The sequence below is a fragment of the Chenopodium album genome, chromosome 26 (assembly GCF_948465745.1).
Source record: "Chenopodium album chromosome 26, dcCheAlbu1.1, whole genome shotgun sequence".
Lineage (NCBI taxonomy): Eukaryota > Viridiplantae > Streptophyta > Magnoliopsida > Caryophyllales > Amaranthaceae > Chenopodium > Chenopodium album.
The window spans coordinates 3,840,837-3,859,074 of record NC_137859.1 but is presented as its reverse complement, the minus strand read 5'-3'; the positions used below and the strand labels follow the sequence as shown (position 1 = coordinate 3,859,074).

Genomic DNA, 18,238 nt, shown 5'->3' with positions numbered 1-18,238 from the left:
AGCCTTCAATTTTGTAATTTTTTGACCTTTTTTCGCCCGGAAATAAAAATTGCCGAGATGTTTACCATGGTCCCTAATATCCTTCGAGAGTCAAATTGGGTCGGTGGAATCATCCAATATGGCTTTAAACGGTCAATTTTATTCGTTCACAACTTGTAGTGATTTCGTAAACTCAAGCCTACCACGGACGTTTATGACAACATATTATGATCATATATGGTTTCAAATGACATTATATGACATCGAGATATATCCCCTAGAGTCTCTACACTTTTCGCCACCGGGCCCTGAAACCTCAAAATTTTCTCAAAAAGCGTGGATTATAGCTTTCGATTTTGTAATTTTTTTGACCTTTTCGCCCGTAGTAAAAATTGCCAAGATGTTTACCATGATCTCTAATACCCTCCGGGTGTCTGATTGGGTTGAACCATCCAATATGCTAGAAAATTATAAGTCACTAAATAATACAAATATACAATTAGTTATATATCTATATCTACACTTCTATACTTATATATTAAAAAACGTTCCTAAAACAGGATATGTTCCACGTGTCACCTTTTTTAAGTTCGACATATCAGCAGACTTGAACTCAAGACCAAAATGTCTTAAGTTAAGAATCTTACCATCTTAGCCATTTATTAATAGTGTTTTTTTATCCAACAAAATTATAGTTAACTTAGATAAGTTAATTTGTGTCTTATTATACTATTTGTTTCCATTATGTAATGATTGAGTTTGACAGCTTTAAAATGTTTATAGCAAGACTTAAACTCAAAATCAACGAGTCTTACTATCTAAACAGTCGAATTTAATTAGCAAATTAAATAAATACAAACTAGCAACCCGAGGCATCGCTCGGGCCACACACTAGTTAGAGATTTAAAACGAAATATCAATAGAGGTGATCAACAATCGGCCTAATGGCCCGAAAAAAGTACGGGTTTGGATGCAAGATTTTGTATTATAGCCTGACTCGATTTTAGATCAACTCAACCATTATATTTGTGGAATATACAAAAAAATCTTGCAAGTTTGTCGCAAACACCCCCCTCTTTGCTCTTTCACTCTTGAAAACCTTTGATAAGTGCGTAAAATTGAGGGCAATCAGAAACAAAGGCGTTGTAAACATGATTATTCCAGTTCGTTGCTTCACTTGCGGCAAGGTAACCGTCTTTAGGGTTTAGGGTTTAATCTGTTGACCAATTTGTTGATTAATTTTTTCAATTAATTTTGGCGTTTGAATGATTTTCAGGTCATCGGAAATAAATGGGACACTTACCTTGACCTTCTTCAAGCTGATTACACTGAAGGGTAATTTCACTTTAACTTCTTCTTCTTGTACATTATGCCTAATTTTATTGCTATGAATCCCACTTTACAATTAGTTTAGGGATTGAATTTCAACCCCTTTGATGAAATTATGTGCATGTTTTAATGGGTTTCTTGTAATTTTAGTTTTTGAATTGTTAAGATTAGAGACTAGAGAGTGCAAATTTCGTTACTTTTCCTGCTAATTGAACGTTGTATGTATTTCATGTTCTTGTTTTCTTGCTTTTTTTTTTTTTTTTGGAAATTTTGGGAGTATCTCAATGACTGTTGGAATTTCAATCCCTACTGTTTTACACTATTTGGTTCTTGTGTTTGAATTGGGTTTGGGTAGTGTTGTTAGATTTTGCATGTTTTGGAATCAAATTAGGTTGGCATAAGATTCTAGTTTAAATGTTTAATCACTTCTGTTTGCAAATAATTGGCTGCAGATATTTTGATTTAGGGTTAGAAGTACTTCTGCATACATTTGATCATCTGATATCTCCATTTTCACATGGCTGTCTGTGCTTGGATTTGATTGCATATAATCTCGACTTTGATATTTCTTTTTGCTACTCCTTTGCTCTTATGTTACCAGATTGGGCAGCAACAATATATTTCAAAGAGGTCATAGCTGTCAGAGAATGAAATGGGGGGAATGGGGTGGTGATGCTCATTGGGTAGGATTATATGGGTGTTTATGAATATACTCATCTCATTTCATTTCTTCGGAACATTTTTTGTCGAGTTTTTAATTTTGGGGTTGGCTTATTGCTTGTGTGTGTTTGTGTTGTCATGGGAAGACTAAGGCTTAAAAATGTAATGTGTATTATGTAGGCAATGTAACTTGTATGAGAGCTCTGTTTTATTTCAAGAAGACTTGCATGGCTCCATCATTAAAGACCCCTAGGATGTTGTTCTTTGCTGACATGAATACATAATGCTTTTTCACAGGGATGCTCTTGATGCATTGGGATTAGTTCGCTATTGTTGCAGGAGAATGCTGATGACCCATGTCGACTTGATTGAGAAGCTCTTGAACTACAACAGTAAGTTCTCTCCTTTCCTATCATGCCTTGCTCATACTCATGCACTCAATTCATACCATGTGCTTGTTAGGCTTTGTTTTCAACTATTCACACAGACATTAACCTAAAAATGTATCTACGCTGAGTTTTGCTTTTCTATTCAAGTGTTCTTTCTTTTTCAGTCTACCCTTCCTCAGATCAATATTCACCACCACCTAATATATTATGAGTGCCTGTATTGGGAGAATGATCATGGTGTAAATTGATCGTAACGTCCTACAGAAAAATGTTTGTTTAAGCTTTGTATGTTACAAATGGTGGATCTTTTCTTATTGTTACACTGTGGTTGTCGTCTTATCATGTTACACTGTTGTAAGGTTGGCTTATCTTCTTTCCCTTGTTTCATACTTTCGCTTGTTTTATACTAATATGTTTATCTGATAGATAATCTGTGAGAATCCATGAGAAGGTACATGTACCAATTTAAACTGAGTGGTGTAAACTCTTCATTATAAAATTTTTCTCTGCAATATTGAGTTCAACTGAGATTAGATAGAGAGATCTTGAGAGAAAACATATTGTGCTTATGTTTCAATTTCTGGCCAATTAAGCAGAGCCTAGTTTTTCATTCCTTCAATTTGAGATCAAGTTCTCCCTTTGTTTCTTTTTTTGGTTGAACAATGATGCGTTTTACCTCTGTTTTCTATCATTTCAGAGTAATCTTGACATTTTTCTTTTGTTTATAGACATTATACTAGTATTAGAATTTTGGATTTAAGTAGTCTTCATATAATTGTCATCTGACCCGTATTATTTCTTACAGCTCTAGACAAGTCTGATACTAGCTGATGAAGATTTTGGGAGCAGTTGTATAAGAATGACCATCTTTTGCTGAATAGTATTAGAGACAGTTTTTGGTGGATTCAAGATATGAAGATTGCCATAGTTTAGGACACAAGTATGAATCTTCTATTGTTTACATGAAGTTATGAACTAATGCTCATCTACTACATTAAGACAGCTTGTTATGTAATGTAAATTGTGACTGTTCTGTTTTCGGCTATTATATATGAAGTACCTCGTTATTTCTTGAGTAATTCAATTTGAGACTGTGTTACTAAACATACAGCTCGGTTTCAAGTTTTCAGAAGGCTTTTATTGGAGACTTTGGTAAATTCTGTAAATTTTTGTGGACAAATGAACACTGTTTTATGGTATATACTCCATTCTTTTTAACTTATCTGAAGCAATTAGCATCAGATCAGCCTTTGAAAACTTTACTGAGAGTGAAGTTGTTCAGCCATCTTAGAGGCTTTGACCTCGGGGATGATTGAGTTAAATTGGCGAATAGTCCTTAAATGGACATATAATGTCACCATCAGTTTTGCTATTAATATTGTTAACTATTGTTAATTTTAATAATTTGTTTCAGGTAATCGTTTTTACGGATATTTATAATCAATAATAATACATATAAAAACAATGGGAAAATATGAGAATATCCAAGTTAATCACCGTGATTAACAAAGATTGCAAATTAAGTGTTCGACTTGTAACTTAGTCAACAATTTTAAATTAAAAGTAAGCCCTACACTTATTGATTTTATTCGTAAATATCTAGTTGACTAAGAACTTTTATTGACTTAATTATAAGTTTTCCACTAGGTTTGCTTTTTTTTTTTTTTTTTTTATTTTATTTTTATTTTGTCTATCATGAGATACAATGGGACTCTTTGGGGGAAAAAAATAGTAATAACACATGGATATGTAAGTATCAATTAAGCTATTATATCTGATGATTTCGATCATCAGATTTACCATTTTCTAATATATTAATATTTCCCCTTTGTGTTAAAAAGTAAGTATCAATTAAACAATACAATCATTGACTACTTTTTATTCAGAAGGTTTACAAAAAGATAATTTAACGAACAATAAGCTGAAACAAAACATGCATAGAATCATATAGGCGTTTAGCATGGATCATATTGTCAAGCACTGAAGATGGAATAGTGAGGTCGTTACTAGACTCTGCAAAAAACACTTTTACACATTCATACACTGATCTTCTCGCTGTTTTCGAGTAATCCCACGCTTGCAGGTTCTTGTTACTCTCCATGGATATCATTGCATCCACCGCACGATTTGCAGCATCAAACAAATGGGATGAACAATGAGTTAGTGCATTTTTAAGGCTTGGATCTGTTGCATTCTGAGATAAAAGGTCAGCGTTGACATGAGCATAATTGGCTTCAGAATACATGCAGTACAAAAGGGAATGTATAAGCTCTGAAAAATCATCGGAATCTCTACTTGTGTCTGCACTTAAGCAGTTAAAACACTCGTCTGGCTCCAATGTTTTGCTACAAATCGTTTCGAGGAGTTGTGTTTCGTTGGTGGAAGGCGAAGCTACTGCTGGTTGTATGAAGCTGAGGTGATTCAGAGGGGTGATTAAGAGGATGGCTAATAGAAGGGTGAAATGACTCAAATGAGAGAGGGAAAACTTAGCCATTTGTTTGTGATTGGTATGAAAATAATGTGAATAATGATGGTTAATTAATCTCTTAATTATTATTATTACTATATATATTAAATCTTGTAAAAACTTGTATAGTAATTTTGATGTAAAAAAAGGAAGGAAATCATGATTTGATTCATTACCAAATGATGTCATGGAGAAGGATAATCACAAGAAGTATTTGTAATCATTTGACATATAACTACGTTTGACAATGCATAACTTTGATCATTTACATCTAGGATTATTTATAAGTAAAAGCTAAACAAGAATGACTAAATTATAATATTTTATTAAAACTAATCCGAAAGTAAAAACTTATACAAGGGTAAGGGTCAAGCCGTCAAGGGATGGCATGAGCAGAGGTGACTTAAGACATGATTATGAGGAGTGCAATGTTATTCTTTCGGAGAACTGTCATGGGAAGGATCTCAATGTCCAACTTTAGCAAGTCCTATAATGTTATTATCAGCTATAATATACGATTTCGAACCATTTTCGGAGATTTTTGGACAAAATACAAGTAATAATGGATATTGCATCGCAAATCATAAAATGTTGTTTGAATCCATGTACAGCAACCAGTCAGCACGAGGCAAAATAAAGGGTTGTAATGGCAAGGATGGGAGTCATGTTCGTAATCAGCTAAATAGATAAATAAGCAAAGTATATGGTACCAACTATCCAAGTACATGATGTAAAAGTTTGTTTAATACGAGTTGTCTGATTGCTTTTTGTTTTGATTGTAATCTTGCTTGCTATAATGCTAGTAGAGCACTAGACCCCATTAGTTGATACTTTGTTATTGAAATAAACTGTTGCCTCTGATCACTCAAAAAAGGAAATACAAGGTGCAGAAAATTTGCTTATCTTATGTATTCAACTTACAAATAGTTTCAAATACGTCCAACGTTATAAAATAAATTGTTCGACATTAAATTCCATAACCTATAGCCTATACACAATGGCAAATCCGCCACTTGCACTTCAAAATCCACAAGATTCGAAAATTTCAACAAGCCAGCACTATAAACTTACAACGAGGTAACCTAAGGACCAACCCGGACTACCCAAAGTGAGAAAATTTCGACTCAGCTAACAAAGAATAATTAAAGGCATATCCACAACTCCTACAGCTACTTGGTGCATTCACAAACTGCAGAGATCCAAATGCAAGACGCCTGAAACTTTACCTCAATAACCCAGCTACTAGAAAATTTGATAATGCCGCAACACTCTAACAGCAACTTTACAAAAATTTCTAGCACCTAATGTCACATATTACTTGTCTGAATTGACCATTCTTAGTACGAACCCATTGGCGGCATGCCAAAAGCAGGCATTGGAGGCATGCCCATGGTGCCCATAGGAGGTGGAGGACCATATCCGCCACCCATTGCACCTCCTCCCATTCCTGGCATTGGTGGTGCTGGTAGAGCAAGAGGGAGTAATTGTGCATACATGTTCTGCAAAAGATTTCAAGGGGATGACAAAGAGAAACATAAATGATAAGGAATTGAGACAAACAAAAGAGAAAAATGAAGCAGACATAAATCGAGAATACATTAAAACATCAAGGGCAACTTCAAGTATCTTACCTGCTGCGCGACCATGTCTTTCTCTTCTTCTTCTTTTGCTTTAACCTCTTTTTGAGCTTCAAGTTTAGCTTTAATCAACTCATCCACTTTGCCAGTGTACTCTCGAATAAACTGTGGAAGAGAAATAGGAAGACACAAGACTTAAGGAGTGAAATCAAAGTCGACGTTAATCACTAAAGCAGACACAAAACAGGAGTTTTTATTAACCTGTAAGAGATATGGGAAGGCAAAGTCGATCATGTTGTTTAGCCAAGCAAGCTCCAATGCTACGTCAGCTCTTATCAAATCGTAACAAACAAAAAGACATGATGCAAAACATTCCTTCTTTCCCTACAAAGAAAAAAGAAACACAAACACGTCAAAAGAGCAATTACAATTCAATAAAAAGTCGCTTTAGATTTCTTTCCAGGAAGGCTCATCATTGAAAAAGCAGCAAAAGATCAATACCTGCTCAATAAAGTACACAAGCAACTCCTCAGCAAGCTCACGATCACCTGACTGAGAAGCAGTTTCCATTGCATCTTTGTAAAGATTGTCTTTCTTTGACAATGCGATGGATTGCTTCCATCTGCCAGCCTTCTTGTATATATAAGCTGCAATACGCCTCATTTCTAGCAACTCGTGTTTCTCCACCTGTTACATTGATCAAACCAGTTGTTAAAGCATTATCTACAGCATAAAGATATTATAAGAAGTAAAGAAAAAGTCAATCATTCTACCTTCTGGGCAAGACCAATCTGATCAAAGTTATCGTGTAAGTCAATGGACTCACGAAGCCTGTCATAGTCTTCTTCCTCAAGATAGAGTTCATTCAACGCTTCATTCACAGCAGATACATTGTTGCTTTGGACAGCAACCATGTATGGTTTCACAAGAGGAAGTTGACCAGCCTGATATATATGGTAGTAAATGATATTAAGTTAATATAGCACAAATGGGAATTTTGAACGAAATACAGGACAAGAGCAAGAGGCACCTTTCTCATGATGTCCACAACACGTGTATGGTCCACACGAAGTGCAAGGACATTTAGTACATCATTAATCAGATCGGGATGCTCTTGCAAGTAGAAGTGTACTGCCTTATAGTAATGCTCCACATTTGCAACCTTAACAATAATGTCTTTAAACTGCATGTGATCCCATGCTTCTGGAGAATGATTCATCACAGTAGTGGCAGCATTGTCATACTCATCATATTGAATGTACAAATAAGTAAGTTCCTTCCAATGCTGTTGCTCATCACAAGCCCTAATCAGCTTGGGTATGTTGAGACGGGTAGAGAACAATTTGATATGCTCCATGAGCTTCTCTGGGCGGTATCTCGCATAAAGAACTCCCAACTCGGTGAAGATACCCATGTGTGCACGTTCCAGTCCCAAACCACTTTCCATAAGTGAAATGAGCTCGTTAAAGCATCCCCTGTTTTGATAGTATTCACTGACCTCTTCCAGATCATCCACCTATAGAAGAGATTCACAATTGAGATGATATTAAATGTAAAGATGACATAGAAAAGTCTGGCAATGAAAACATCACTGAACCAAGAACAGCTAAATTACCTGTATGATGACATTAAGACCACATATCTGAGCCAACCGGAATTCCTCAGCATCTACACAGGCAAAACAAACTTCCTTCCAAGTCTTTGCACTGTTAGCCTTGCGAGCTGCGTCAACAGCACCTTGGAACTGTTTCAATTTCACAAGAGTGACAGCAAGCTTAGCCCAGTTGGAAATGAATGCATATATGATCTTTGCTGCTTCATATAAGGCTTCATCATATAGGCGATCACCAACAAGTTGCAGATTGGCAACATTGGGCATTAGAATAAATTCTTCAATTTCACTGAGTCTATCAATCTTTGCGTATGCATATATAAGCTCACTGTCAACCTTGGGCTCCTTAACCTTCTCCCTAACCATCAGCAGATACTTCACCAAGTCATGGTAAACATCTGCATCCTCAGAGGCTTTGATAACTTCCAAGAAATGGGTTGAATCCTCAGCCCGAATAAATGACTCGATTGCATCGCTGACTAGACCTTCTCTGAGTTGGGCCTTTGCAACCTGGCTCCACACAGCATCCTCTTCAACACGGAATGCAAACTCTACAGCTCGGTCAATGTTGCGAATATTGTCAAGCAACACATTCACAGCCTGGACATTTAGGTTGAATTTTTTGAAGATTGCAAAAGCTTCCTCATACAACTGGGCTTCCACCGCCACTTCACCAACCGCAGGTCCATCAAAGTTGTCCAACCTATTGATGTAATCCATAACTCTAGAAGAATCTGCCTTAATTGCAGTTAGGATAAGTAGATTTTGCAGATTGAAGTTTCCACTGAATGCAGAGTTTTGAAGGACGATCTTTTCAAGAAGCTCAATCAGCTCATGGGGAAGATCAGCAGTCATGAAGGCCTTAACAGCAGCAGAAACCTGCTCAGGGCTCTTACTCTCTGGCAATGCAGTTGAAACAACTTGATCTATCAATTGCCTTCTGTACTCATTTTCAGGAGTTAAGACCTTGTCCCAGAGTTCACCGTCCATTCTTTCCACAACATATCTGAATACAACATTTATTTGCAGATTAATAAACAAACACCAACAAAAAAGAAGCAACAAACATTCTTCTCCACAGAGATAGGAATAATCATTCTTGCAAGGTCTCACGCTGGGACTTACCTAGCCTGCAATTTGAATAAGGAATTCTTAGCTGTGACACTAATAAGCTCATCGTCACATTGTCCCCGCCTATATGCAACAACAGCAAGAGTAGGATCCCTTTTCTCACAATATTTACCCACAACACGGGAATCGTAGTAGGGATTGGTTGTGAGAAAATGCTCTGGGTTGTTATTGCTGTCAATGATGATTTTACCAAGAGCATTGTGAACATGCACATCAGTGCTCCCCTCGCTGACAAGGTGCTCCAAGAACTGTGTGAGCAAGCGTAACCGATTTCTGTTTCAATAGATAAAATTAGCAGACCTAACACAAATACTTTCAAAGAAAACGGTTAAGAAATAAGAAAAGGTATGCCCACCTCTTTTCGCATTCCTCCACGAGAGGTTCAACAGGAAGAAGAGATCGCACAGAGAGAATGAGGCCTTTAATAAAATCTTCAGGACATTCATCATCTAGAAGCTGCCCTACAACTAGTGGAGCATTGGCAGGGTTGACCTATTGAGCAGAATGCAAAAGTAATTATAGATCAAGCATGCTTAAAAAGATTGCAATTAATTACAAGCAGGTGTCCTTAACTTTTGAGTCAAAAGAGTACCTTCTGAACATAGCCTTCAATATAGCGAAGCATGTTGTTCCTGTAGAGATAATGGGTAAGATCCGGAACAAATCCAAACCGGTCACACACGTTTATCAAAGGTCTAGCATCGGGAAGCTTTGCTTCCATCAAGAAATTCTTGGTTTTTTCAGGATCATAGAAATTCGATTCACGAGTAACCCGCTCCACTTCCTTAATTTGCCCGGTTTTAGCAGCAGCTTCAATGTACTTGAAATGAATTTCTGGATCCTCACTGTCATAACAAACGAAAACATTAGAAAATAACGTTTAATTAAATAGTACTAAATTGAATTAATCCAGAATTTAGCTATGCTTTACCTGGAGCTCAAGTATGAGCCCAAGAAGAAATATAGTCCTTCATAAGATTTAAACTGCTCAAAAAGCTTTATGCAGCCATCAATACCCAACTGCTCACAATATTCTTTGGCAACCTGCACAGTGAACAACACGTCAGACCCTTTAAAAATCCACGGATACAAAATAGAGAAATAAATGAACACTTGAACAGTACCTGCACAATTATCTGCAGATTGCCTCTGAGATTAACCATCAAAAGATCTTTCATGCATTCAAGGGCCCACTCCTTAGAAAGGGTTCCAAAGAACTCTACAAGTGCCTGAATCAAAAACATTACTTAGAGGCAATGTCACAACCATCAAGAAAGTCACTCGAAAACAAGGCTACCAAACCTGTGGCTCAATAGCATGCGTGTTGACTATGACACGCTTCACATCTGGCAATTCAGTGTAATGCTGTATATTTGAGAAGACAATTAGTCCAAGAAAGTTTCAAAAGATACAGAAAAATACTGCCCATAAATAAGAACAGATATTACCTTCAGAGCCTGCAAATACAAGCCAGCCTTCTCACAGAGTTGTGCAATTCGAGGACGATCATAATGGCTAAACATGCCATTAGCTAAGATTGCATCCGCAACATTGGGAAATGTCACAAGATTAATTTCCAAAACCTGTGTAATTCAGATTGTGTAAGGGAAGTGATAGATGCAAAAAATAAATAAATAAATAGATAAAATAAATTAATTAATTAATTTAATTAAATAAATATCAAGAATAAGCTTAAAGAACAAGGTCTCACTTTAGTTTGGAGATGACCATGTTCTGGTAAATTAGGCTTGAGCACATCCAACAAAAATGCTGTTGCCTCCCTAATCAAATTTCTCTGATAACACAAAGAAAATCTTGTCATATTCTTGGCAGTTGGCAGTATAGATTTGACAATTAGATAACACGATCAAATTAATAAATTATCGCACGGATAGAAAAGTCTAAACACATTCTGAAACAAGTGTAAATCGTCAACTGATAATCAGAATAAACCACTAATGTGTCCTATAATTAATACACATACAGCACCTGAAGAAACAGGTCTGTGATTGTATTGTAATCAATAGGGCATCCTCCCTCCATTTGAGACATCATCAAAGCAAAATTAACAGCTCCCTGCAATAAATTTCAAATGTTAGATCACACATTGAACTTTCTTCACTCCGTACACAGTCAGCAATCAAACTGAAAGTAGAAATTACCTGTGGGTCAGTTCGCAAAATAGTTTGCAGGAGGAACAAATAATCAGGTGTGTACCCAACCTGCACCGATGAAACTGATATTCAGCAACTAAACACAATATACCAGTTATTTTAACAAGTACATGGTTTAAAAAAAAGAATTAAAAAAAAAATAAAGCATACATTGAGAACCAAATAAGATATAAGAGGTTCTGTTCACAAAAAATTACATTTTGAAGCGCAAAAACAAAAACTACTCAGCTTATAAATAGTAGTAATACAGAGTAAATGGCTAAATGCAAAAGGTCCACAACTTATATAGATCTATTCTACATATAGCAAGCAGGTAAAGTAACCATCTTTGTGAGTTAAACCTGTAACCTCAGTTCCAGGTTACAAACCGTCTAAATCTGGCAAAAGCCCTTACAAAAATGTGACAAGATAAGAGATAGCCGAACAAAGAATATAAAAGAACTGAAACAGATCTCCTACAAGAATGTTGTTCAGAAACTATCATTACTGCTCTTTTTCCAAAATTAATTGGTCAAGAATGCACCAACCTGCTTGGAATAAATCAAAATCTTATCAAATTCCCTCCTCTCAGCAAACGCTGCAACAACCTTTGGAGTTGCCCTAGCTTTAATGTATATTTTGAGAGCAAGGTCAGTATCGACTGTCTGCATACAAAGAAAAAAATGTGAAATCAGAAAGACATATGAAGCTGCCTCAGAGAGAGCAAACAGGCATCTGATGACAACCTTGAAGACCTAACACAGTAGTATAAAAGTCTCAAACTAACCTTCACAAGATCTCCAAGCTCCTCGCTGCATTCAAGCTTGTCCTCTGCCAACCAATTCTCCAACAGATTCTTTTTGTTCTGATTAACAACCAGTCTAGATAGTTCCAATGATTCAAAGGCATTGAGTTTTCCTCTAGTTAGCAATGTTCCAAAATACTGCAATAACGGAGGTGTTTGCCCAGATTGAACAGGAACACTCTGCAAAAAGTAATCATAGCAAGAAGATGAGGAATCATGAAATGTCAAGCAATCAAGCCAAACTCATAAAGATAAGGCCTCTCACTCAGAGGAATTTAATAGTGACATGCACCTATGAAAAATTCCAATGCGAGAAACCACAAATGATTGACTGCATTATAGCTCCACCCCACCCAACATATAATATAATCTAACAAATTGGAAAAAAAAATGCCAATGGTGAAGGAAAGCAAATGACTGCAACTAAGAAATATATATTGAATACCTGGAACTTGGCAACAGTATCAGGAGTACGCAAAATTCCTTGTGGAGATTCAGCAGCAAGCTCAGCTGCCTCCTTGTACTTTGTTTGGGCAAATAGTTCCTGGAATCGTTGGACAACCTAAACAAAGAAGGGAAAACATAGATTAGATTATTTCAAAATAGGGGGGGTGGGAAGGGGGGGAAAGAGCATAATTTACAACCTGAGAAGATTTCTCTACCCTATAAATATGAACTTTGAAGTTTATTACATAAACAAAAACAGAAAAACACAATGTAATATTACTAATATAGACTTCAGAATCTTATAGATTTATAGTCATTTCTTGACAGTCCACAAGAAGGGGAAAAAAAAAAATCTAAGGTCACTGTTCAAATCGGGGAAATAATTCAACAATTCAGAGCCATTGCTCAAGTATCCAATTCCCATAATAGACGAGCAAAAAACTTGCTAAATGTTTAATAGAAATAATACGGAGTGACAAAGAATTAAAACCCATCCTATTCTCCCATCCCACCCCATAAGCCAAAGTTGCAGCAATTAATTACTTCCTGATATTAATATAGTAAATGCAATTATGTATGCTGCATTTCGTTACAGAATTATCAACAGAATCATTTAAATGTCGCCTGAATAACCTCAAAAAAAAGTTAAAAGGAAAGGTTATTATAAATGAATACAGTATCAAGGAACAGACTAACAAAATGTTTCCAAAGCCAAAAATGAAGGAAATAAAAACAAATTGGTGATCAGAGTTGATCAACTGTATCTTAGCAAATAAATTATAATTTTAAAATAAATAAATAAAAAATAAATAAAACATTTGTTGTAGTGAAAAAATTAAAATATAACACTAACCAAGTTTTCTGCACCAGGAAGGTTTCCTCGTTTTGCGAGGTTAACTGCAAGCTCCAAATTGTTAAGCTGCAAAACACCAGGAAAACGTCAATATACAAATTCATGTATTGGCTAATTACACGGATAAAGTATTCAGTTTCAAATTCTAACCTGGCCACTAACAAATGTCACAATTGAAGCTTCGTTAACAGTGGCTAACAACACCTGTCCCCGTCTGTTGATAGCATAAAATCCACCAACTGATGAAGCTTCAGATGTCAAAAATATTGGATCGGGACTAATTCTGTTTCTGTAAACTGCACTAGCTGTTTCCAAATCATATACAAACAGAAGCCCAAGCTTTGTGATAACATATATCAGGCCATACTTCTGGGATATCTGCAAAATCCAAACACAATTGTTTAATAAATTTACTTAATGACTTCCAAAGTTGCGGCAAAATTACGAGAAACGCTGAAGTAACCTGCATTGCAACAGGAAAATCGTCCGCAAAATCAGGTGGGAAGAATAGATCAGCTTGTTTCTTACTAAATCCAGGTTTCCCTGAGAAATTTGGTGGAACATTTATCAGTAAGAATAAAATGAATATTCCAAATCTACAAGTAGTACATGAATTGCTCTTCAAAGACTGGCAGTTATAAGAACTATTATAAGTGAGTAATGCGACAAAGCATACAATAGAGAAATAGCATTCTGCCAGCAAAGGAAACAAGGATTTTTGGCTAATGCCCATACAACAATGCAAAATTATTTTTCTAACTTCTGCTATAATAAAAAGAAAAAAATCCCACAATGCATAAAGTATGCAGACCATAAAACGGTAAAAAACATATATATCCAGTAAAATTCATGATCAAGAATTAATACTTGTCAGCATGAAAATTTTTGTCATAAAATGAAAGAAACTGCAAAATATCATACCAGCCTGAGCACCAAGTTCAATGACGTGCAACTTTGAAGTAACTTGACCAGCATTGGAGGTCTTGCTGGCAAAGGCGATAAGAGTCGAAGGATTTTCATTTCCAGGAACCTACACACAAATAAAATCACCAGTGATTAATAAGTAGGGAGAAAACATCATTATAAGTAACAAACTACAAATATGGGTAGGAGCATTTTTGGGATGTGAACCTTAAATTGAGCAAATGAAGCTGCATGAGCTTCAAGAGCTTGACTACGTTGTTGATCCACTGAAAACAGCTGCATGTTTCCCTTGACCAATTGTGGTCTCTGCAATGTGATAAGAAAAATCCTGAGTTATATCATCAGGCGAAGAGGAGAGATAGTCCATACCATATTTTTCTTTAAACCTAAATGTTAAGTATTGAATGACATACTCTGAAATTACTTCATAATAATTAAGAAAAGGTATATCCCAATGACCTAACTCTTGGAGATCATTAATAATATATGACTAATGTTTTCACAACAGCTCAGTCTTTTCAAAATGATCTTTAAAACGGATATGCCTGGAATGATAATTGGATTGTATAACCTCAATGACTAAATTTGACAACATTGGCAAAATTATTACACTGACTTTAGTAAAATCTAAAAACATATATAAATTTCCTGATTAAGGTTTATAAACAGCACATCATACATATTCAAAGAATAAGCGGTAGGAAAGTAAAATGTGAATTTATCAAGCTCCACCAACCCCTAAAGTGACCATTTAATAACCACCAGTAACCGAGACTATATAAATTATGTAAAGTCAAACCTCAGGAGCGCCAGGAGCAATTCCGATCAAAACCAACCATTTCTCTGAAGGATCACAACGGTAGTTGATTATTTGATTGTGTGCCAGATTTGCAGTCCGCTCAAACATTTTCACAGGCTCAGTGTCACCTAAACACGGTAAGCATAGTTTCTTAAAACTTGAATTCAGGGGAAGACGATCAAAAGAAGAAAAAATTATTGTGGGCAAAGAGACTTGCCTTCAATTGACCAGTGGTATACTGATGTCTGTGTTACAAGGCCCAACATTTTAGGGGTAATCCATTTCCAGAAGACAACCTACAGGGGGGCCAAAAAAAACAATAGACTTACGTAAATTTCCAGATCAGGAAAGCAAGCGACCAACAGCATGACCAAATTCTGCTCAATGAAAGTCCAATATGCAGCATACCATCTCAGGCATTTGGTGGGACTTTATCTTTGCTTTGGCTTCAATATTGAAAATCTGAAGGTGATCCTGAGTAGTCCCCGGAAGTTGAGCTTCATATCAAAGAGCACAAATCAGACAACATCCAAACCCCTGCCCTACTCCCCCCAATGCGCCAATAGAACTGTTATTAAACTTAGCACTAGTAGCTTATGCAATCATACTCTGTACCAAAGAAATAACAAAATTCTAGAGCAGATGACTAGAACTTGGGTTGATGTAAAATCATAATAACATCTTTTAGCACAGGTTAAAAAACTACAACCTGAAAATTAAACCTAACACTTTAACAGTACAACACAAAGCCAAATACAAAATGTGTCTTAAATAGCAGCAACAGCTACCACAAAAAGTGAAAATTTTCATAAGCAAATATGACAAAATAACAGCACCAAATTCAAAGAAAATGGTCAATAACATCTAACCATGCAAGTACTCTCGAGAGAGAGCATGAGAAATGTAATCCTACCTTTAAGAGCAAGAATTCTCGAGTTAGGGTTCATCAAAGCAGAATCAGCCGTGATGGGACGCCTCAAAGGTTGATTAGGCATGTTCATGTCAATAATAACAACGCTGTTCTGAGGTGAGGTCTCTCTCACACAAATGTACTTGTCTGACTCCATCGTTACATGAGTGAAAGTAATGAACTGTGAACCAATTCCTACGCTTGGAAGCTGCAAATCCCAGTAAATAACAAACAAACTCAGCTTCACTCCAGACTTATAAAATCCAACAAAACATCTTAATTTTACTAAATTAATTAAGAATCAAAAGTGGTAACTAAAGTTCAAATGAATTGCACTAGCTCAACTTCAGTCTAACCTCAGACAAGGTAAAATTCGTCCTAATTTTACATAATTTAGTAGCAATCAAACTAAACTACTTCGAATTCGCAAACTCCAATAAATTCCACCAACTCAACTTAACTACAAATCAAAATCAATAACCAAGCATAATTAGCAACCCTAAAAATCGCATATTTCCAGTGAATCAACCAAACTCAACTTCACTCAATTACATCGACTGAATTATACAGAATTCCCAATCAAATCTATAAGAAAGCACATCAATCAAAGTCCAAATCAACTAAAAAGCTCAATCACGACAAAGATCTGAGCAGATCCGATAAAACAAGCAAACATCCCAACAACACCAAAATCACTAGGGTTTTCAACTGAAATACCTCAATCAACAAAAAAAAAACACCAAAAAATCTGAAAAAGAAAGGTGAATTTGAAAATGATGAAGGAATAGAGTTTACCGTAAGAACTTCCTTCATGACAATAGGAGCATTAGCGGCGGCAGCCATGGCTGAAGATTAAGTAGATCTCAGAGTGAATCGAAAATTAGGGATTTGATTTGATATGATTTTGATTTGATTGTTGAGAGTTGCGAAGAATGGAAGTGCGAACCCTCCCTTGTGAAAGCGAGGGTTCTTGGATGATGAGAAACCAGAGGAGAGAGAAAGATCTGTGTGTGTTTTAGAGAGAGAAAGTGAAGAAGAGAGGTGAAAGAAAGAAGAAAAAATTGAGGAGATCTGTTGATAAAAATACGAGTGTGTACTAGTCTCGTTTTTGTGACTGCCTAAGAATGTGAGCGAGTAAATTCTAGGGACTATCTATCTCTTGATGTTTTAATGAGTGGTGTAACTGGTGTTATGTGAAAATCAAATTGTTGCGACTAAAATGCAAAACAATATACTCCGTATAAAGTATGAGTACTCAATATCAATGTCAATTATGATATGAAGCACGGGTATTAATTTAGAAATTTACAACATGATCGTTTGTTGATTGAAATTATTAATGTCTGTGCTCTGATACTTAACTACTCAATAAGATGTAAATGAAAATTGAAGTTTTGCGCATATTTTATACCAAAATATGCTCTTAAATGGTACTCCGTATATAATACTAATATTGTAACCTGCATGGATAATTGGATATTATTTACATTTGAAGCATTTACCATAAGCGAACAGAGCAACAGATTGGTGTATGGGTCATTTAGTCAGCGATAATACAGATATTACTCCTTGTGAAGTTGTGATAACTTTAATTTATGATTCTGTTATCAAATGCATTAAGAATCTTCTTCGTGAAAAAAACTTTCCATTTGTTTTCCTTTTCTTTTCATATAATGGTTTTAATTCTTTATTTACAATCTTCGTTGTTGGAATACCTTTTTTACTTCTCTATTTACAATCTTCATCGTTGAAAACAGTGTTTCTCGGTTTTTATATTTGTAAAGTGTATTTTGCTTTATACGAAGTATTACTTTGTAGTTTTTATGCAATTGCAGTTTTTTGTTAGACAAGGAAGTATTTGATCTTTATGCCTAACAAAATTTTAAATAGTGTATTTGCAATATTTGTTGGAAATGAAATAAAGTTCATACTCCATAGAAATGGAAAGGCCTTCCACTTTTGGCCAATAAATAAGCAAGGTTAAATCTCACATACATATTTTTTTTTTAACAAATTTTCCAAAGTATCTAGATTGCACAAAATAAGTTACTAAGTTACGGATTAGCTTAAGAAAGTTTATGGTTCAATTTCGAAGCTACCAAATAAAAAATCCAAGTTGCTAACATAAATCAAAGTATTCTATATTGAAAAAACACAGTGTACTTACTCTATTGCAAATTAAATGTCGGTATATTCGCGAAAC

At 35.6% G+C, this 18,238-nt stretch overlaps 1 protein-coding gene across 1 annotated transcript; it reads right to left on the bottom strand.

Moving 5' to 3' along the window:
• Positions 1 to 5,702: 5,702 nt before the first annotated feature.
• On the bottom strand, positions 5,703 to 17,161 carry LOC145616637 (clathrin heavy chain 1-like). The gene is made up of 30 exons (XM_081671393.1): positions 16,831 to 17,161; positions 16,039 to 16,243; positions 15,534 to 15,622; positions 15,343 to 15,421; positions 15,126 to 15,253; positions 14,534 to 14,632; positions 14,324 to 14,432; positions 13,866 to 13,945; positions 13,553 to 13,780; positions 13,403 to 13,468; positions 12,548 to 12,664; positions 12,085 to 12,282; positions 11,846 to 11,962; positions 11,307 to 11,366; positions 11,134 to 11,220; positions 10,856 to 10,939; positions 10,593 to 10,727; positions 10,447 to 10,509; positions 10,269 to 10,373; positions 10,076 to 10,188; positions 9,737 to 9,989; positions 9,500 to 9,636; positions 9,139 to 9,417; positions 8,017 to 9,019; positions 7,432 to 7,917; positions 7,175 to 7,345; positions 6,903 to 7,088; positions 6,663 to 6,785; positions 6,456 to 6,566; positions 5,703 to 6,323 (listed from the first exon to the last, which is right to left on the bottom strand). Exons 1-30 carry the CDS (start codon positions 16,876 to 16,878, stop codon positions 6,162 to 6,164), a joined length of 5,121 nt encoding a protein of 1,706 aa, XP_081527519.1. The 5' UTR covers positions 16,879 to 17,161; the 3' UTR covers positions 5,703 to 6,161.
• Positions 17,162 to 18,238: the final 1,077 nt, after the last annotated feature.